The sequence below is a fragment of the Miniopterus schreibersii genome, assembly GCF_964146895.1.
Source record: "Miniopterus schreibersii genome assembly, chromosome: 1".
NCBI classification, from domain to species: domain Eukaryota; kingdom Metazoa; phylum Chordata; class Mammalia; order Chiroptera; family Miniopteridae; genus Miniopterus; species Miniopterus schreibersii.
The window spans coordinates 178,164,857-178,181,238 of NC_138101.1; the positions used below are offsets into that span (position 1 = coordinate 178,164,857).

At 39.5% G+C, this 16,382-nt stretch overlaps 1 protein-coding gene across 2 annotated transcripts in view; it reads left to right on the top strand.

Annotated features, from left to right (window-relative positions):
- Positions 1–15,355, top strand: part of SLC39A9 (solute carrier family 39 member 9) — a 37,555-nt gene extending 22,200 nt beyond the window's left edge. The window contains exons 3-7 of one of the 2 annotated variants that reach the window (XM_081151981.1): positions 2,408–2,605; positions 5,900–5,968; positions 7,877–7,962; positions 8,486–8,620; positions 11,394–15,355. In XM_081151981.1, the coding sequence (XP_081008107.1) occupies positions 2,408–2,605; positions 5,900–5,968; positions 7,877–7,962; positions 8,486–8,620; positions 11,394–11,624 (719 nt within the window). In that variant the 3' untranslated portion in view covers positions 11,625–15,355. The remainder of the gene's footprint in view (positions 1–2,407; positions 2,606–5,899; positions 5,969–7,876; positions 7,963–8,485; positions 8,621–11,393) is intronic. The other variant, XM_081151982.1, reaches the window with a different exon arrangement.
- The last annotated feature ends 1,027 nt before the right edge of the window (positions 15,356–16,382 follow it).

Below are 16,382 nucleotides of genomic sequence, written 5' to 3' on the forward strand. Positions count from 1 at the left end.
AGGGAGGGAGAGAAAGAAATAGAAACATCAATGATGAGAGAGTCATTGATTGGCTGCCTAGCCCACAACCGGGGCATGTGCCCTGACCAGGAATTGAACCGCGACCTCCTGGATCCTAGGTCGATGCTCAACCGCTGAGCCACGCCAGCTGGGCCATTCTTACCGCTTTTCTATGTCATTTTGCTCTACACTTAAAAGGATTGGGTTATATTTGCAATTGTATTTCATTCTTATCCTATCATTCATTAATAAAAATGGAGCTCTTTAAGAATCTTGTTATACTCTGCTCCAGCAGTTTTCTTTTTTCCCCCCGTCTTCACCTGAGGATATGTTTTCATTGATTTTAGAGAGAGAGGAAGCGGGGAGAGAAAAAGGGAGAGAGAGCGAGAAACATTGGTTGGTTGCCTCCCGTATCGTAGGTTCCCTGACTGGGGATTGAACCTGCAAGCTGGGCATGCGCCCTGCCTGGGAATCGAACCTGCACCCTTTTGGTGAACAGGACAACACTCCAGTCAACTGAGCTACCCAACCAGGGCTACTCCAGTGATTTTCAACCTTTTTCATCTCATGTCACACATAAATTCATTACTAAAATTCTGCAGCACACCAAAAAATTTATTACATTTTTTGCCAATTTAACAAAAAGAATAGTTATAATTTTGATTCACACCAGATGGTTATTGTTATGTTGGCTGTTGTCATTTTTTAAATTTGACAGTCTAAGGGAAAAGAGGTCAGTGCCTTTGACTAAATAGGTATTGCATGTTTTATAAGTTCTTGCAGCACACCAGTTGAAGATAGCTGCTCTACTCTCAGGATGCTGAAACATGGATGATCATGGGCTAATAAGATCTATCTCCTCTACCTCTTATTTTGTCTGCTAAAATGTCTGGTGCCTGCTTTTACCCTGTCCACTCCTCTTCCTTTCCCCCAGCATTATTTTGTTGCTCAGTATTATATGTGACCAGATATTCAGGTGAAATATTTAACATAAAATATTTAAAGATGATTCTCCCAAATGAGTTCCATTTAATAATAACTATGTTCCTGAACATTTAGTGAGCACTTAACATTTACTACATACCATACTGATTGGAGATAGATGGTGGTGATGGTTGCAGAACAGTCTGAATGTACGTAATACTAGACACTGCACACTTATGTTAAAATAGTAAATTTTGTTATGTATATTTACCACATTAAAATAAGTTTTTTTTAAAAAAAGCTATGGAAACAAATCAAAAATATCTTACAGGAATTAGAAAAATATATAGGTTTTTATTATCTTCAGATGACATGTACTTTGGTGCCCCTCAAAAATGACTTTTAAAGAATTAAGACAGGGTCTAAAATATTACAACAGACTTGTTCAATTTCTTTGATTAAAGGTAAAAATGCTTAATCTAATTATAACTGATAAATGTCTAGTATGTTGGTCTCTATTCATGAAACACAGCAAAGATGAGGATTCTTGCCTGGAAGCATTTTTCAAATATGAACTAGTAGTATTACTTGGCCAGGTGTTACTTACTATAATTCCAGATCTCCCAACAATCATAAGAATTCTAGAACTGAATTTAGATTGCAGGATGTCCCTTTAAAAAAAAAAAAGTTTTTATTGATTTTAGAGAGAGAGGAAGGGAGAGAGAGATGCCTCTGTTTTGGGGGTTTTTTAAATATGTTTTTATTGATTTTAGAGAGAGAAAAACATCCATGTAAGAGAGAAACATCGATTGGCGGCCTTCTGCACACCCCCTACTGGGGATGGAGCCCACAACCCCGGGCATGTGCCCTGACCTGGAATCCACCTGGCAGCCTTTTGGTCCATGGGATGATGCTCAACCAACTGAGCTCCATCATTCAGGGCACATGATGTGCCTCTTGTAAACTGCTCTTCCCATTTGGTTTCTAGTTAGTGATTGCCCCCTGATATTTTTTAAAACTAAAAGTTTTACATTCGGTTTGCTCTTTGTTTGCAATTTTTATATTGACCTAGGTATAAAACTAGATGAATTTTATTGTAATTATTTTTGTTACTGCTCTTCATTCACCTGTTTTCATCAGAATAAAACTTACTGTGGTTTCTGATGAGATTGGCATGAATTTCTCAGCCAAAAAGGAGGATTTGGGATTATGATTGCTTTCTTGCTTGGTGATTTGCTTCCATTTCCAAGGTTTTGAGATAATAGGCAGCTGAAAGGTCTGCATGCCAAAAGCAGGAGCTTGGGAATTTTTCATCTTGAGCTTTAAGTTGGAGGAGTTTATGACCAGCTGGATTACAATATAGGAAATGGATGATTTTGCGGTAAAGTAAGTAGAGCTTGAAATATAAAACAGTGGAAGCTTCTACATGAAAATGTTTTAAAAGGAAAACATTTTTTTCTCTTTATGGTTCATTCTGCTCTAGGAAAACCCCACCAAGCAAGTGAAACACAGAATGTGATTGCATCAGACAAAGCAGCAGTAATACCAGTTGCCCACGAACATGAACACAGCCATGACCACACACAGCTGCATGCCTACATTGGTGTTTCCCTCGTTCTGGGCTTTGTTTTCATGTTGCTGGTGGACCAGATTGGCAGCTCCCATGTGCATTCTACTGATGGTAAGTGATTCCAAGGCTTTCTGGGTAGTGCAGTAAATATGCAGTTTAGAAAATCACAAATGATTGAAAATTTTAATGTGTCACTGGCCTGATTTAGTGCTAAAACTTGTCTTCTTCAGGTTCCTGTGAACGTTTTACTCAGTTGGGGGAGCTGGTGAGTTGTGTGAACATTTTATTCAGTTGGGGGAGCTAGTGAGTTGTGACATGTAACACAAGAGAGTGTTTATTGACTATTACCCCCATTATCTTAAAACTGTCAAGTTTATTTAAGAGTCTGGGGCAGAAGCTCTTAGATAGTCTAGAGCTTATGGACCTTTTTTTGGAATAATGTTTTTAAGTATGCAAAGCATAGTTCATAGGGTTACAGAGAAAACCAATTATATTGAAATATAGTTACCAAAACATTACATTTGTGACCTGTTAATGTATGTCTTTTTTACCAATGCATTAAATAATGAGATAATTTAAATCAGCAGCAAGATTAAGTTTTATTTTTTTAGGCTATCTGTATGATAGCTACTACTGTTGCTTAGCTTGATTGAGAACATTAAATTGTGAGATGGGCTTTAACAAGGCAATATGAGTGTCAAGTTGAACATCCATTTCATTTGGGTGTGTTTTCATGGTTACTAGTGTAGAAAATTCTGATTCACAAGGATATTTTCTTACAAATATATGTAAGCACATTTGTAGCTTGCTTATCAGGGAAAGATAAGCTTCTTTCAAGGACAACTGGAATTCCCTAGGACTTTTTAAATTTACTCCAGTAATAGTAACTTTTTTGTCTTAAGATCACTGAATTCATCTTTGGTGAGGTCAACATCTTTGATCTGTGATACAACTTTGAATCCATCATAATATAAATAAATTTGAAAGAGTTATAATAGACATGGGGGTTTACAAATACCTCTTTTCAAATACACTGACAGAATTTTGCCGATAGGAACTGCTGGAAAGCAGCATAGATATCTTGATCCCCAGTGGGCAGCTATCCCATGACTTTTACTGTTTGGCGGCTGAATGACTGTTAGGTACAGAGATGCCTGATAGTTGCTCCGTTCTGTCACATGAGCATCCGCAGACAGGAAGACTAATCATGCAATATGGTGGCAGTTCTTTAAGCCCTTAATTTAAAGTAGTGATGAGTGAAAGCAATAATATCAAGAAATCTACAACAACTGTAAAATAATATGAAATTACCTGGGTTCTGGCAATAAAGTATAAGTAGTACAAATATTATTTATGGATTATTGTCTCTGCTCATAATGAAAGGAAATGCTAATTTTTAGTTAAAGGTTAGTAAAAATAAAAATGCATTTTTTTCCCAAGGTGAGGTTGCAGTCACCCCTGCATTCTATCTTTTTTCTCCTTTGTTGACCCCAGGCTAAGAATCCTTGAACTAAAAAGAACTGTAGAAAGTCAGGCAAACAGATAGTTCATAAAAAGATAGAAAAATGATCCTTAAGCATATGAAGAAATGAGATGCTCACTTTCACTTATAATAAGAAGAATGCAAATCAAAACTTGACTGAGATGCCACTTGCTACCTGCCAGGCAAAAATTCAAAAGCCTGACAAACAGTTTATTGGCAAAGCTGTGGTTGAACAGAGGCTTTTACCTACTGCTGTGGGAATGCACAACGACAGTCCCTGTACCGGGGAATTTGGCAATATCTAAGAAAACTACATATGCATTTACCCAAAAATCTCACTTTAGGAATTTAATCTGACCATGTGGCTCCAATATGAAAGCACTTATGCACAAGATTACTCAGTGCAGCACTATTTATCATTGTAAAACCACTAACCGTCTAATCCTGGAGACCAGCGGAGTGAAGCGCAGTGTGTACGTGTAAGGGAGTTCTGTGCAGCTGTGAAGAAGATGAGGCATCAGCCCTCTGAACCGATAGGGAAAGATGTCTAGGAGAGATTGTTAAGTGAATAAAAAGCAAAACTGTAAATTCACTTCTATTATATACTGTATTTTGTGTAAGAAAGAAGGGAAATTAAGAATATATATGTTTGTTTTTATGAAAAAGGGAAAGGATCAGCTAGAAAACAGTTGGTTACCTGTGTGGGGTGGGGTGGGGCAGGGGGCATGATAGGGCAGAAGGGTTTTAGGAGGATGTGACACTTCCTGGCATGCCTTTTTGATATAGTTTTTAGTTTTGGAAACATTAATATTCTCCATATTAATAAAATGAAATCATATATATATACACACGTGTACATATATACATATATATTTTATATATATATGTTTATGTATACATGTATGTGTCTCCTAGCTCTGTCTGCAGGGAGGGTTTAGAGGGAGAGACACCCCACTAGCAATGAGCATACTAGGGCTCTTCATAGAAATGGCAATTCCAGGACAGGGGAAAGGTAGGTACAAAATGAGCTTGGAACATCTAGGGCTCAAAGAAAGCAGGAACGAAGAAGTTGGAAGCTTGTCACAGAATATATGAACTGGCTTGAAGGAGCTTCCACTTCCACTGGCCAGGTATAAGACAATTAGAGCACCAAAATAATGAGGAATAGTAATTAAGAAATGTAAAGCACTGAAAAAATGGGACTCAATGAGCACATCTGAGGGGGTGGGGATAGGTAGGTAGGAGATTGGTGGGGAGGAAAGGAAATCAAAGGAGGAGGGAGGGTATTTGCTCACAGTGGAATGCTACATGTGAACTGGTAAGTGTAGAAGGAATGCTCGAGTTGGAAAATCATTTTTGCAGTCTTCATAGTAAAAATTGTCTCAGGAAATTATCACCAGTGCATATTAAATCTAGGGGGTACATTTTTATTTGCTTATTAGTTGTAAGGGAAAAAGAAGTAACTAAATCAAGAAATCAGACAGTACCTTAACTAGATGAGCAAAATTAATGGCATTGGTGTTCTGCGCTCGGTGTGGGCAAGTAAAGTCCCATCAGACCAACCTCCCCACAGATAACTTTGAACTCTGGACAAAATTAAAAAACAACTTCCTAGAGACACAGGAGAATGACCTAAAGCAGGCAAATTCTGGGGGGGAGTCAACACTTGAAACGGTGAGCAGTTTTTATAGCTTTGAGCAGTCAGCATGTGGGAGGTAGCTGGGTCAACTGAAGACTTTCCCCGTATACACCTCTTCAGGACAGGGGAAGCTTCTAAGTGTGTGAAGCAGAAGGAAAAAGACAGGAGTGAGAAAAATAATATACTTTAACAGCTTTCAAAGAATTCTTCCACCTCCAGGTCCATGGTCTAATAGTTTTTGTTTCACATTGCTTAATGGCTGCCTTGCTTATTTTTACCTCAGATCCAGAAGCAGCAAGGCCCAGCAATTCCAAAATCACCACCACGCTGGGTCTGGTCGTCCATGCTGCAGGTAGGGAACCCTTTTCTTTTCTGTTGCACAGTGGGAGGCTTAGTGTTTACATCACAGGGACCATCCACATGAACCACTCTTGGGCTGGCCTTCAGGGAAAGGATTGGTTAATGAAGTCCTCCAACATAAGCACAAGCCCTGGTGTACTTAGTGTCAGGTCTATAAGTTAAGAATGGTTTTTACATTTTTTAATGGTTAAGAAAAAAGATGATTTCATAGCACATGAAAATTACATAAAATTCAAATTTCAGTGTCCATACATAAAGTTTTATTGTAACAAAACCATGCCCACTTGTTTACATATTATCCGTGGCTACTTTCATACAATAATGGCAGAGTTGAGTAGTTGCAGGAGACCAAATGGCCCGCAAAGCCTAAAATATTTCCTACCTGGCCCTTTACAGAAAGTTTGCTGATCTCTGCCCAAGTATCTCATCTCAGAGAGAGCCCCAGCACTTTTGTAATGAACAGCACTGCTGACCAGTGTATACCCAAAGTGTCAGTTTAGGCAAAGGCAGGCTTTAGAGTGCAGAAGTCTCAGCATTGCTGACTGGGCATGCCTTAGAATCATAACCCAAAACTGACAGTAGGATTCTGTCAGTGACAAAGACTGAAAGGTGGCAAACTATTATCTGGACCTTTCTAGTGTCACATGCTTTTCTAACAAAAAATTCACTCATCCAACCAACATTTACTCATTATGTATATATCAGCTATGCAGAGTCCTGTGTCTTTATTTTGTTTTTGCATCTGCAAGATGCAGAGATGCTTCCTTTGAAAGTCTTTGATATTTCTCTTATTACAATTTGATTATCATTGGATATTAAAAAATTGACTTTAGAAAGAGAGGGGAAGGAAGAGTGAAAGAGAAACATCGATTTCTTGTTCCACTCATTTATGCATTTATTGGTTGATTCTTGTATGTGCCCCGACCAGGGATTGAACCAGCAACCTCGGTGCATCAGGACGATGCCCTAACCAACTGAGCTACCTGACCAGGGCCTATCAGTGGATTTTTTGAGCATCATACTTTTTTCCAATAACATCAACAGTAGTGGGTAACATATTAATATTCTGGGCCAGGTGCTAAGCTCTTTATATATGTTATCTCATTTAACCCTCAGGAAAACCCTAAGAATAGGGTGTCCCAAAAAAATGTGTACCTACTTTAACAACTGATAGCTCAATTTTGAAAATGAATGGTATTTTAAAATACGTTTTTATTGATTTCAGAGAGTGGAAGGGAGAGGGAGAGAGATAGAAACATCAGTGATGAGAGAGAGTCATTGATTGGCTCCCTCCTGCACGCCCCCCGCTGGGCATCTAGCCTGCAATCCGGGCACATGCCCTGACCAGGAATCGAACCGAGATCTGGATTATAGGTCGATGCTCAACCCTGAGCCATACCGTCTGGGCGAAAATGAAATGTATTTTAACTTTTTTTAAAAGCCTTACCCGAGGATATTTTTTTTTCTAGAGAGAGAAACATTGATGTGAAAGAGACACATTGATTGGTTGCCTCCCGCATGCGCCTTGACCCAGGGCCAGGGATTGAGCCTGCAACCGAGGTATATGCCCTTGGTCAGAATCGCACCCGGCACCCTTCAGCCCATGGGCTGATGCTCTAACCACTGAGCCACACCGGCTAGGGCAAAAATGAAATGTATTTTTATAAGCACTCCCTTTATAATTATTCAAAGTGTGTGTTTACATTTTTTGGGACACCCTATATACTTTATTGAGCCCATTTTAGAGATTAGAAGGCTAAGATTCAGAAAGGTTAAGTAACCTTTCCAGAGGCAAATCCAGCTCTACTTAACTCTGTAGCCCACACAGTCAGCAGTGCACTGTTGTTGTTATTTATAGTTGTTGTTATAGTGTTTTATGTTTTGCTTTTTTCAAATTTAGCTGATGGTGTTGCTTTGGGAGCAGCAGCTTCTACTTCACAAACTAGCGTCCAGTTAATTGTGTTTGTGGCAATAATGCTACATAAGGTAAGCAAAATTTTGGTGTAAGGTTTAATATTGAATATATCTATAATTAAAATTTCTCTTTGATCATGATGTTTTTCTGGAATGGGAAATTTGCTTAGTTATTTTTATGATTGCTGTTCATTTTAGAGAATCAAAGTCTGTCTTAGCTGGTTTTTTGCTATAATTTTCTTAAGCTTTTACTTGAAAGGGTTTTATTTTTTATGGTCATACACAAACTGTTCAAGTCTCTCTAGATTTCTATATTTTATGGTAATTTTGGTTTATAAATATTTTTTCTTATACCTTTTTCTTGACTATTTCTTTTTCTACTATCCAAGAAACGCACATACACACACACATACACACACACACACAGAGGATATTTTCTTAGCTTAGAACATTAATTCCTAAAAGGCAGAGTCAGTCTTGGTACTATGCTTTTTTTTTCTTTTTTTGTACAAAAATTCAGTCAAATGACATGTTTTTCTTAATGTAGAAGCAGTTCACATTTCTGGAGTAATAAGGGGTAATTTTTCTTTTCCAGGCACCAGCTGCTTTTGGGCTGGTTTCGTTCTTAATGCATGCTGGCCTAGAGCGGAATCGAATCAGAAAGCACTTACTGGTCTTTGCACTGGCAGCACCAGTTATGTCCATGGTGACATTCTTAGGACTAAGTAAAGTAAGTCTGACTCTTTTCTAGCTTATCTGGACAAGTATCTAATTCTTTTGTGATCTACTAGAACTTATGGTCTCTTACATTGAATTTTTTAAAAATATGTTTTTATTGCTTTTTAGAGAGAGAGGAAGGGGGAGAGAGAGAGAGAAATGTCAATGAGAGAAAGATCAGTCAACTGCCTCATGCACGATCCCCAGTAGGGAATCAAGCCCGAAGCTTGGGCATGTGCCTCAACCTGGAATTGAACCAGCAACCACTTGGTGTTTGGGACATCGCTCATCCAACTGAGTCACACCAGCTGGGCTACAATGAATTTTTAATTTAATTATTCCCTCAAACTAAAGATGCAGTTAGGCCCTGGCTGGTGTGGCTCAATTGGTTAGAGTGTTGTCCCATACACCCAAAGGTTTCGGGTTTGATTCCCTGTCAAGGCACATACCCAGGTTGCGGGTTCAATCCCTGGTCATGTGTATAGGAGGCAACTGATTGATGTTTCTCTCTCACATCAATGTTTTTCTCTTTCTCTCTCAAATCAGTAAAATCAATCAATAAAAAAGATAAAATTAGGAGTAAAACCCTATACAAAGTAAATGTCTTAATTCCAAGTTAATCCTCTTTGTAAATTTAGCATTTCCTTAATTCACTTAATTTGAAAACTTTTTTACATCCGTTCCAAAAATATTTGCACAAATATATGACCTTTAAAGTAATATAAGTCAAACCTAACGAGACATGCTAATTTTATTTGACAGATACATAATAAGTCACAGTGCATATTTAATGTTTAAGTAGGCACATGAAGCGTGAGTGACAGGCATGCAGTAGCTTTGAGAAGAGTAGGGGATGAGCAGAGATACCTACATTCAGCTAAGACTCAGATTCTTCTACTCCTAGCACTCATATCACTGAATATTAAATATCCAGTTTCTTGGGATCTAAAAAAAAACAAAAACAAATGAACAAACAAAACAAAAACAGACTCATAGAAACAGAGCTCAAACTGATGGTTGCCGGAGAAGAAGGGGTAGGTGGAGTGGTGAAAAAGGTGACGGGCAATATAAAGTCAATAATAATGTGATAAGTTTGCATGGTGACAGATGATTACTAGTCTTAGTGAGGTGATCATATTGTAAGCTGTATAAATGTTGAATCACTATATTGTACACCAAAACGAATACAATATTGTACACCAATTATACTTAAATAATAAATAAATATCCAGTTCTTTTATCACTGTACTGAACGTAGCTCCACACCTGAAGTGGCATGAGCCATTTGTCAGCTCACACCCTGTTGTTCAAGATGGACCTTCCCATGCCTTATAATCCTGTCTACTAGGGCTGTAGTTCTTAGCAGCTACCCTCCCCATTTTACTGAAATGTCAACTGACAGGCAATAGGAGGAAAATCTTAGAACCAAACTGACTCAGGGCTGGTTCATGGGAACTGCTTTCCCCCATACTCCCTCTGAAGGTCATTGATTCTTCTGAGTATCATTTGATTCATACTTGATATAGTAAAACTTACATTAAAAGGAACATGAGATGGTTAAAGAATGGTTAAGCTCCAGTTAATCAAGTTTGTTGATCTGGATTGCCATCAAATGAGGTGCTATAAAACCCTTTTCTATTCACCTGAAGAGCCTTATCTTTTTTTCAGTCAATGAACAACATATAGTTCCTTTTAAAAGAGTACCCTATTTATCACTTCATTGATCAGCGTAAATTTTCAGAACTTTTGACAGGAATGTACAATAATTCTGGAGGCATGGGGTTACATTTATGGCATGATCTTTTCTTAATAATTTTTTCCTTTTAATTTTTTTTTTCCTCACCAGAGGCTATTTTTTCCATTGATTTTTCAGAGAGAGTGGAACGTGTGGAGAGAGAGAAACATCGATGTGAGAGGGACCCATCGATTGGTTGCCTCCCATATACACACTGATCGGTGTGAGCTTGCATCCCAGGTGCATGCCCTTGACCAGAATCAAACCTGAAACCCTTCAATCTGCAAGCCAATGCTCTAATCACTGAGGCTAAATGGCTATGGTTAAAATTTTAATTCGTTATCTCAGTCCATCGGTCCACTTTTTAAATAGAAAAGTTGAAATTAGCTTATGAGATGTTTCTAATCTCTGTGAGGGCGGGTGGACATCTTGATTACCACTGTGTCTCAAGCACCTAGCCTGGTACATAGGCAGTATTTGTTAAATATTAGTAGCCTAAATGAATGAATGTATGAAAATTTTTTTATAAAGTTGTTTATAATATTCCCTTATTTTTTTAATATGTCTTTATTGATTTCAGAGAGAGGAAGGGAGAGGGAGAGAGATAGAAACATCAATGATGAGTCATTGATTGGCTGCTTCCTGCACGTCCCCTACTGGGGATCGAGCCCACAACCTGGGCATGTACCCTTACTGGGAATCCAACCGAGATCCCCTGGATCATATGTCAATGCTCAACCACTGAGCCACGCCAGCTGGGCTGAATGTATGAAATTTAGTATCTGCATTAGTAATGCTGTTGATTCCATCTTACAAATAATACAGGCCAAACCTGTTCAACCAGGCTTGAAGTTTGTACATCACTAGTAGTCTTAAATCCTTATTTGGAAGTTTCCCATAAATAACATAAAATTGCTCTGATCTCAAGATGTCTCCAGTGTCCCAGATAGCACTAGTTGTGAATATTGAGTATTTTTTGATTGGGACGTCTTCCTAACCCTGAATTATACTTGACTTAATTTTTCTTCTCTCTCTCTTTCTGAATTCACAGAGCAGTAAAGAAGCCCTTTCAGAGGTCAATGCCACTGGAGTGGCCATGCTTTTCTCTGCCGGGACATTTCTTTATGTTGCCACAGTACATGTCCTCCCTGAGGTGGGCGGAATTGGGCACAATCACAAACCCGACCCCACAGGAGGGAAAGGCCTCAGCCGCCTGGAGGTGGCAGCCCTGGTTCTGGGTTGCGTCATCCCACTCATCCTGTCAATAGGACACCAGCATTAAATGTTCAGGTTCCAGCCTCAGTCCATGGCCGCTTGCCATCCAGTGAGAACAACCAGCACGACAGCTGCTCAGTTTCTCAGTCTCTTGTCTCACCTTGCCCATCTCCACCTGTATTCCTAGAGTCCGGAAGGAGGTGAGATTAAAACCTGGATAATGGAAAGCTTTTAGAGTAGAAACAACGTATCGCGACTGGATAGAGACATTCCATTGTGTTGTCTTTTAAAGGGCCCTGGCATTTGAAGTTTCGATGTTTCTCTTAACCCTATTCTCAGGGAAGATGGAATTCAGTTTTAAGGAAAAGTGGAGAACTTCATGCTCACAATGAAATAGTAATTATGACAGTACAATGTTCTGTAATTAAGCGAAATCTCTTAGTTTAGAGGCTCTCCCACTTTATCCATTGATTTTTAACATGGTTCTCACCGTGTAAAACTGGTGCTTTAGCATCTATGCCACATGCCTTGATAGAAGATCATAACGCCTGCTGTCTTAGATGCTAAAGATAACTGTAATTAATTTGGGGCTAGAGTCGGGAAAATGATGGCAAGACACATTGAAAGTTGACTATATACTCGAGAGAGATCCCCTGCAAAGGGGATGTCTGGAGGACTTTTACACCTCCTTCTGCGTATGCCTCTTTGAAGAGAGCCTGCCATTCCACCAAATGGAGCAGCAGCAGTGGACTGGCTTCTAAAGAGGTGACTAGTATTTAGTAGCATTTCTTTCAAGTTCTCCTTTGCAGAACACCTGCCTCCGACACATTCTTATGAGGAGCCAAGTTCTAGTAGGTTCAGGCCTAGGCTTTCCTTCAAGAACAGTCAGATCCCAAAGTATCTTTGGAAATTAAGTGGTGTTAAATTTTAAGCGAATATGGATAGCTATTGATACCTTTGTAATAACCTTTTTAAAAGTAAGATTACCAAAACCGATGTCCTTTGATTTCTTTTTAAGTATTTATCTTAGCAGACCAGCAGTCCCTCTGGCAAAGTATTTGGTGTCTCTTGGGGGGTGCTCGGTCAGTGTCACCTAAGCACCTGTAGCAGTGAAGAAAGTCAAGATGTATCACCAGTGGGAAATATTTTCCTGTTCATTTAAAGCTTATTGAAATCATGTATTTTGTCTCTTCATCTTTTCCATGCTTTTCTCCTAACTTTTCCCTCCAGTCCCTCCTCCCTACAATTTGCTGCTTACTGCTGGTGGCAATGTTAGTATTTGTGTGAGTTGAGTTCTCATCAGAACAACCACTTCTCGAGCTGTGATAATGAAGATAATATTGTCTCCATTCCTGTTCCCTTCAATGAAGTTCTTTTGTGTCAAATGCAGCTTCATCAAGCCCCTTAAAATAGCACTTTCTCATAGATGACATGACACAATCACTAATATTCTGGTAACTTAAACAATTGAGATAGTAAAAGTGTTTAACAAACTAGGATGATTTTTTTCTTTTTTGCCAATATCCCTGTAAACCTTATGTTAACAAACAAGTGTATAATATTGTAGTATTTATTTTGATTTTCTGTACCATTTCAAAACATTACAAAAAGAAGGAACCAGACTGTTTTCTTCAGGGCAGTGGATTTAGGAGTTTGTAAAATGTTTTATATGATGCATATGCCAGCATGCCTATGATTTCTTTATTTCCTCCCTAGATTTGTCACTGAGTCAGCAGCTGTGGAAATAGAACTCGTGAGCCCTCTGCTGGCTGTAGACCAAAGTAGCAGGAATAGGACTAGGTTCTGTGTAGCGGCTGGCAGCCATTGCATACAATATCAAAACCAACGGGAGATACAGTATGGAAGCCTAAGTGACTTTCCTGGTAACAACTCTGACTTATGAGAGTCATGGGGTTTCACTTGGTCCTTCAAAATGACACGGTTGCCTTGATTCTCCCTGGATATTAATTCATAAAATGAGTAGCATATTTTAGTGTCTGATTTGGATAGTAGCACTTTCTATCATATTGTTGTGTGCAATGACAAGAGATGTGTTCTGCTGGCCAAAGCCTCTTTCAGCAGTGCCTTGCCATCACGCTTAAAGGTTTGGCTAGAATATCTTGCTGGTTAAAGCCTTGAACTCTGGCAAGGATTGAACCATCTAACTTCCAAATTTGCCTTCCTCTCTTGACCTCACATTAACAGGCAAACCTTTCAAGGCCTATCAGCTCTCTGAAGCCATGGGCTTTCCCAAATTTTAAGCTGCTGCCTTAGGAACTACTCATTTCTCTCCTGGTCAGCAGACAGAAATAGCCATACTAACCTAATAGGGCTCAAATGCATCTTCAGGCAGCAGGGGACGGAGCAGCGTGGCAGAGGCCTCCCTTCCGGGGGGGGGGGGGGCGGATGGACTTGCTCATGGTGGGCAGTGTCCCAGGAGAGCCACATCAATGGTCACTTACTGACACACTTCAGTTCCATTTCTGTCTTGTTTAAAACTGCCTCCGTAGATGTGGATGCCTTAATGCTCTCACATATTTGAAAACATTTGTGATACTTAAGTGGCTGCCATGATTACAGATGGAATTATTGGCTACCAAAGATGCAATTGATGAAAAGCATAGTCCTTCCTCATAACCAAAGTTAATCTTAATTGCAATTTGACTCCCTTTTCTTGGTAGGGATAGACTTTCTTCAGATTCTTCGTACCCTCTTAAATGGCACGTTAAGTTGAAAAATACTACTGATTCATTCCCCTCAGCTGTTCTCCAGTGAGTTGTTTATCAGGCCCTGTTTCTTCTGAGCAGCAGTGTTTCGGGTCTGGTAGCTTTCCTGTACACTCTGTTGCCACATTTCTTTTCTTTAGGCAAAGGTTCTGCACTGGAGGTTAGAGTTAGAAATGGTACCGTCTACAGAGGCTACATGTTCTCTCTTCCCACCCCACCCCAAATCATTACCTTTTTATTTCCCTTTTCAAATCAGCTGAGTCAGCCCTGTTCCTGTAGTTTGAATCATCTTTAGGAAAAAAGAGAGAGGTGGCCATTTTGTGTGGTCAGGTCTTTGTAGAAAGGAGAAATTGTTTTTTTACTGGCCTACTATGTGTCATTGCCTGGTTTTTCTCTTTTTCAAGGATTAGAACTAGGAGGACACACCAGCATCGAGTGTATTAAGCCCCTAGACACATGGTAGCTAGGTACTGAACATGGGAACTGTATGTCAACAGCACAAGCCCCCAAAGAATGTTCTTGTATATGGGGCCCCGGGACCCCTTGGGAGACCGAGAATAATGACCAGATTCATCCAAAACTGCCACAGTGCCAGGTGAGGACCCTCTGGGTGTTCTACAGGGGAATTTCTGCTCAATACAACATGGTTCGCCTCACCCGCAGAACACTTTTGGAGATGCTGTGAATTGAAATCAATAATGTGGCCCCTTTGTACCTGAGACATCTAGATTCACCTCGGAGACCTGAGGGAAATTTGTGGCTTGTCGGAAAGGACAAGACAACCATTAGGAGTATGCTCAGATATTCTCAGCCTAACATAAGGACATTGGCTTTGATCTTTTGTCTGATAGCATCTTCTAGCAAGTTGGAAGACTCATGAGATAACACTGCAGTTCCCCTGGTTCAGTAGCCTGAACAGTGATTTAAATGTCCCATTTTCTGGGTCCTTTGTAAACATGAAATCATTCCATGGATGGCTGCCTTATAATTTTGTCTCTTTCCACTTTAATTGTGAATGGTTAAAAATTTTTTTTGCTGTTTTCTGATATTAAAATTTTAATAGTTGCATACCATATGTGAGTAGCTCATTAATTATCCTCTTAGCAGTTTGTTTTTTCTGTTTGGTGACCAGACTCGACCCACATTTGAACAGCAGATAAAGGTAATGAAAAGCTTTGAAGGGCAGCAGAAAGATGTACCCACTGTGTGCATGTCCTTTAGAGAAGGAGGGAAGGAAAGGAGGAGGGGACATTAAGGATTCCATACACTACCTGCCCCAAACGATACCAGTTCATTGATGGTTTTTCTTTCCTTTTTTTTTGTTATTTATGAAGGTTGCTATCTACTCCCAGAAAGGAGAAGCAGGCAAATTCCCAGTCACAGGGAATTTGTTTCAAAGGGCAAAGTTGCTATATGAGTACGTGGAGGCTGTGGACAATTGACCCTGGGAACAGAGATTTATATAAAAGTGAAATTTGTAATTTGATGTTTTCTTTCTCTGTGGACTTTAGTATTGCAGCTCATTTTTATTTTTATTTATTTATTTAATATATCTTTATTGATTTCAGAGAGAGGAAGGGAGAGGGAGAGAGAGTTGAAATATCAGTGATGAGTCATCATTGATCAGCTGCCTCCTGCACACCCCCAACTGGGGATCAAGCCCACAACCCGGGCATGTGCCCTGACCAGGAATCAAACTGTGATCTCCTGGATCCTAAGTCGATGCTCAACTGCTGAGGCACACCTGGCTGGGCATGCGGCTCATTTTGAAACTCATACAGATAAGCATTATATACAGCAATATATCACTTAAATACAGTTTGTATGTTTAGTCATTAGATTCCATTATTTATTACTGGTCCACTTTGTGCTAGTTTTCTTTATATATCACATGTGCTACAGTAAGTTACAAAGATCGTGCCAAGAGTTATATGTTTTCTGAAAACCTCTCCTCACAGATAGATGAAAAGGACATGTACTTATGATTCCTGCCATCTCCTACAGAAGCCTTTGGGTGAAGTGCCTACATCCCTCCTGTGCCTTGAGCAGTGGCCTTTGAAATCTTAGAGAGCCAGCATTATTAAATAACAGCCCTTGCA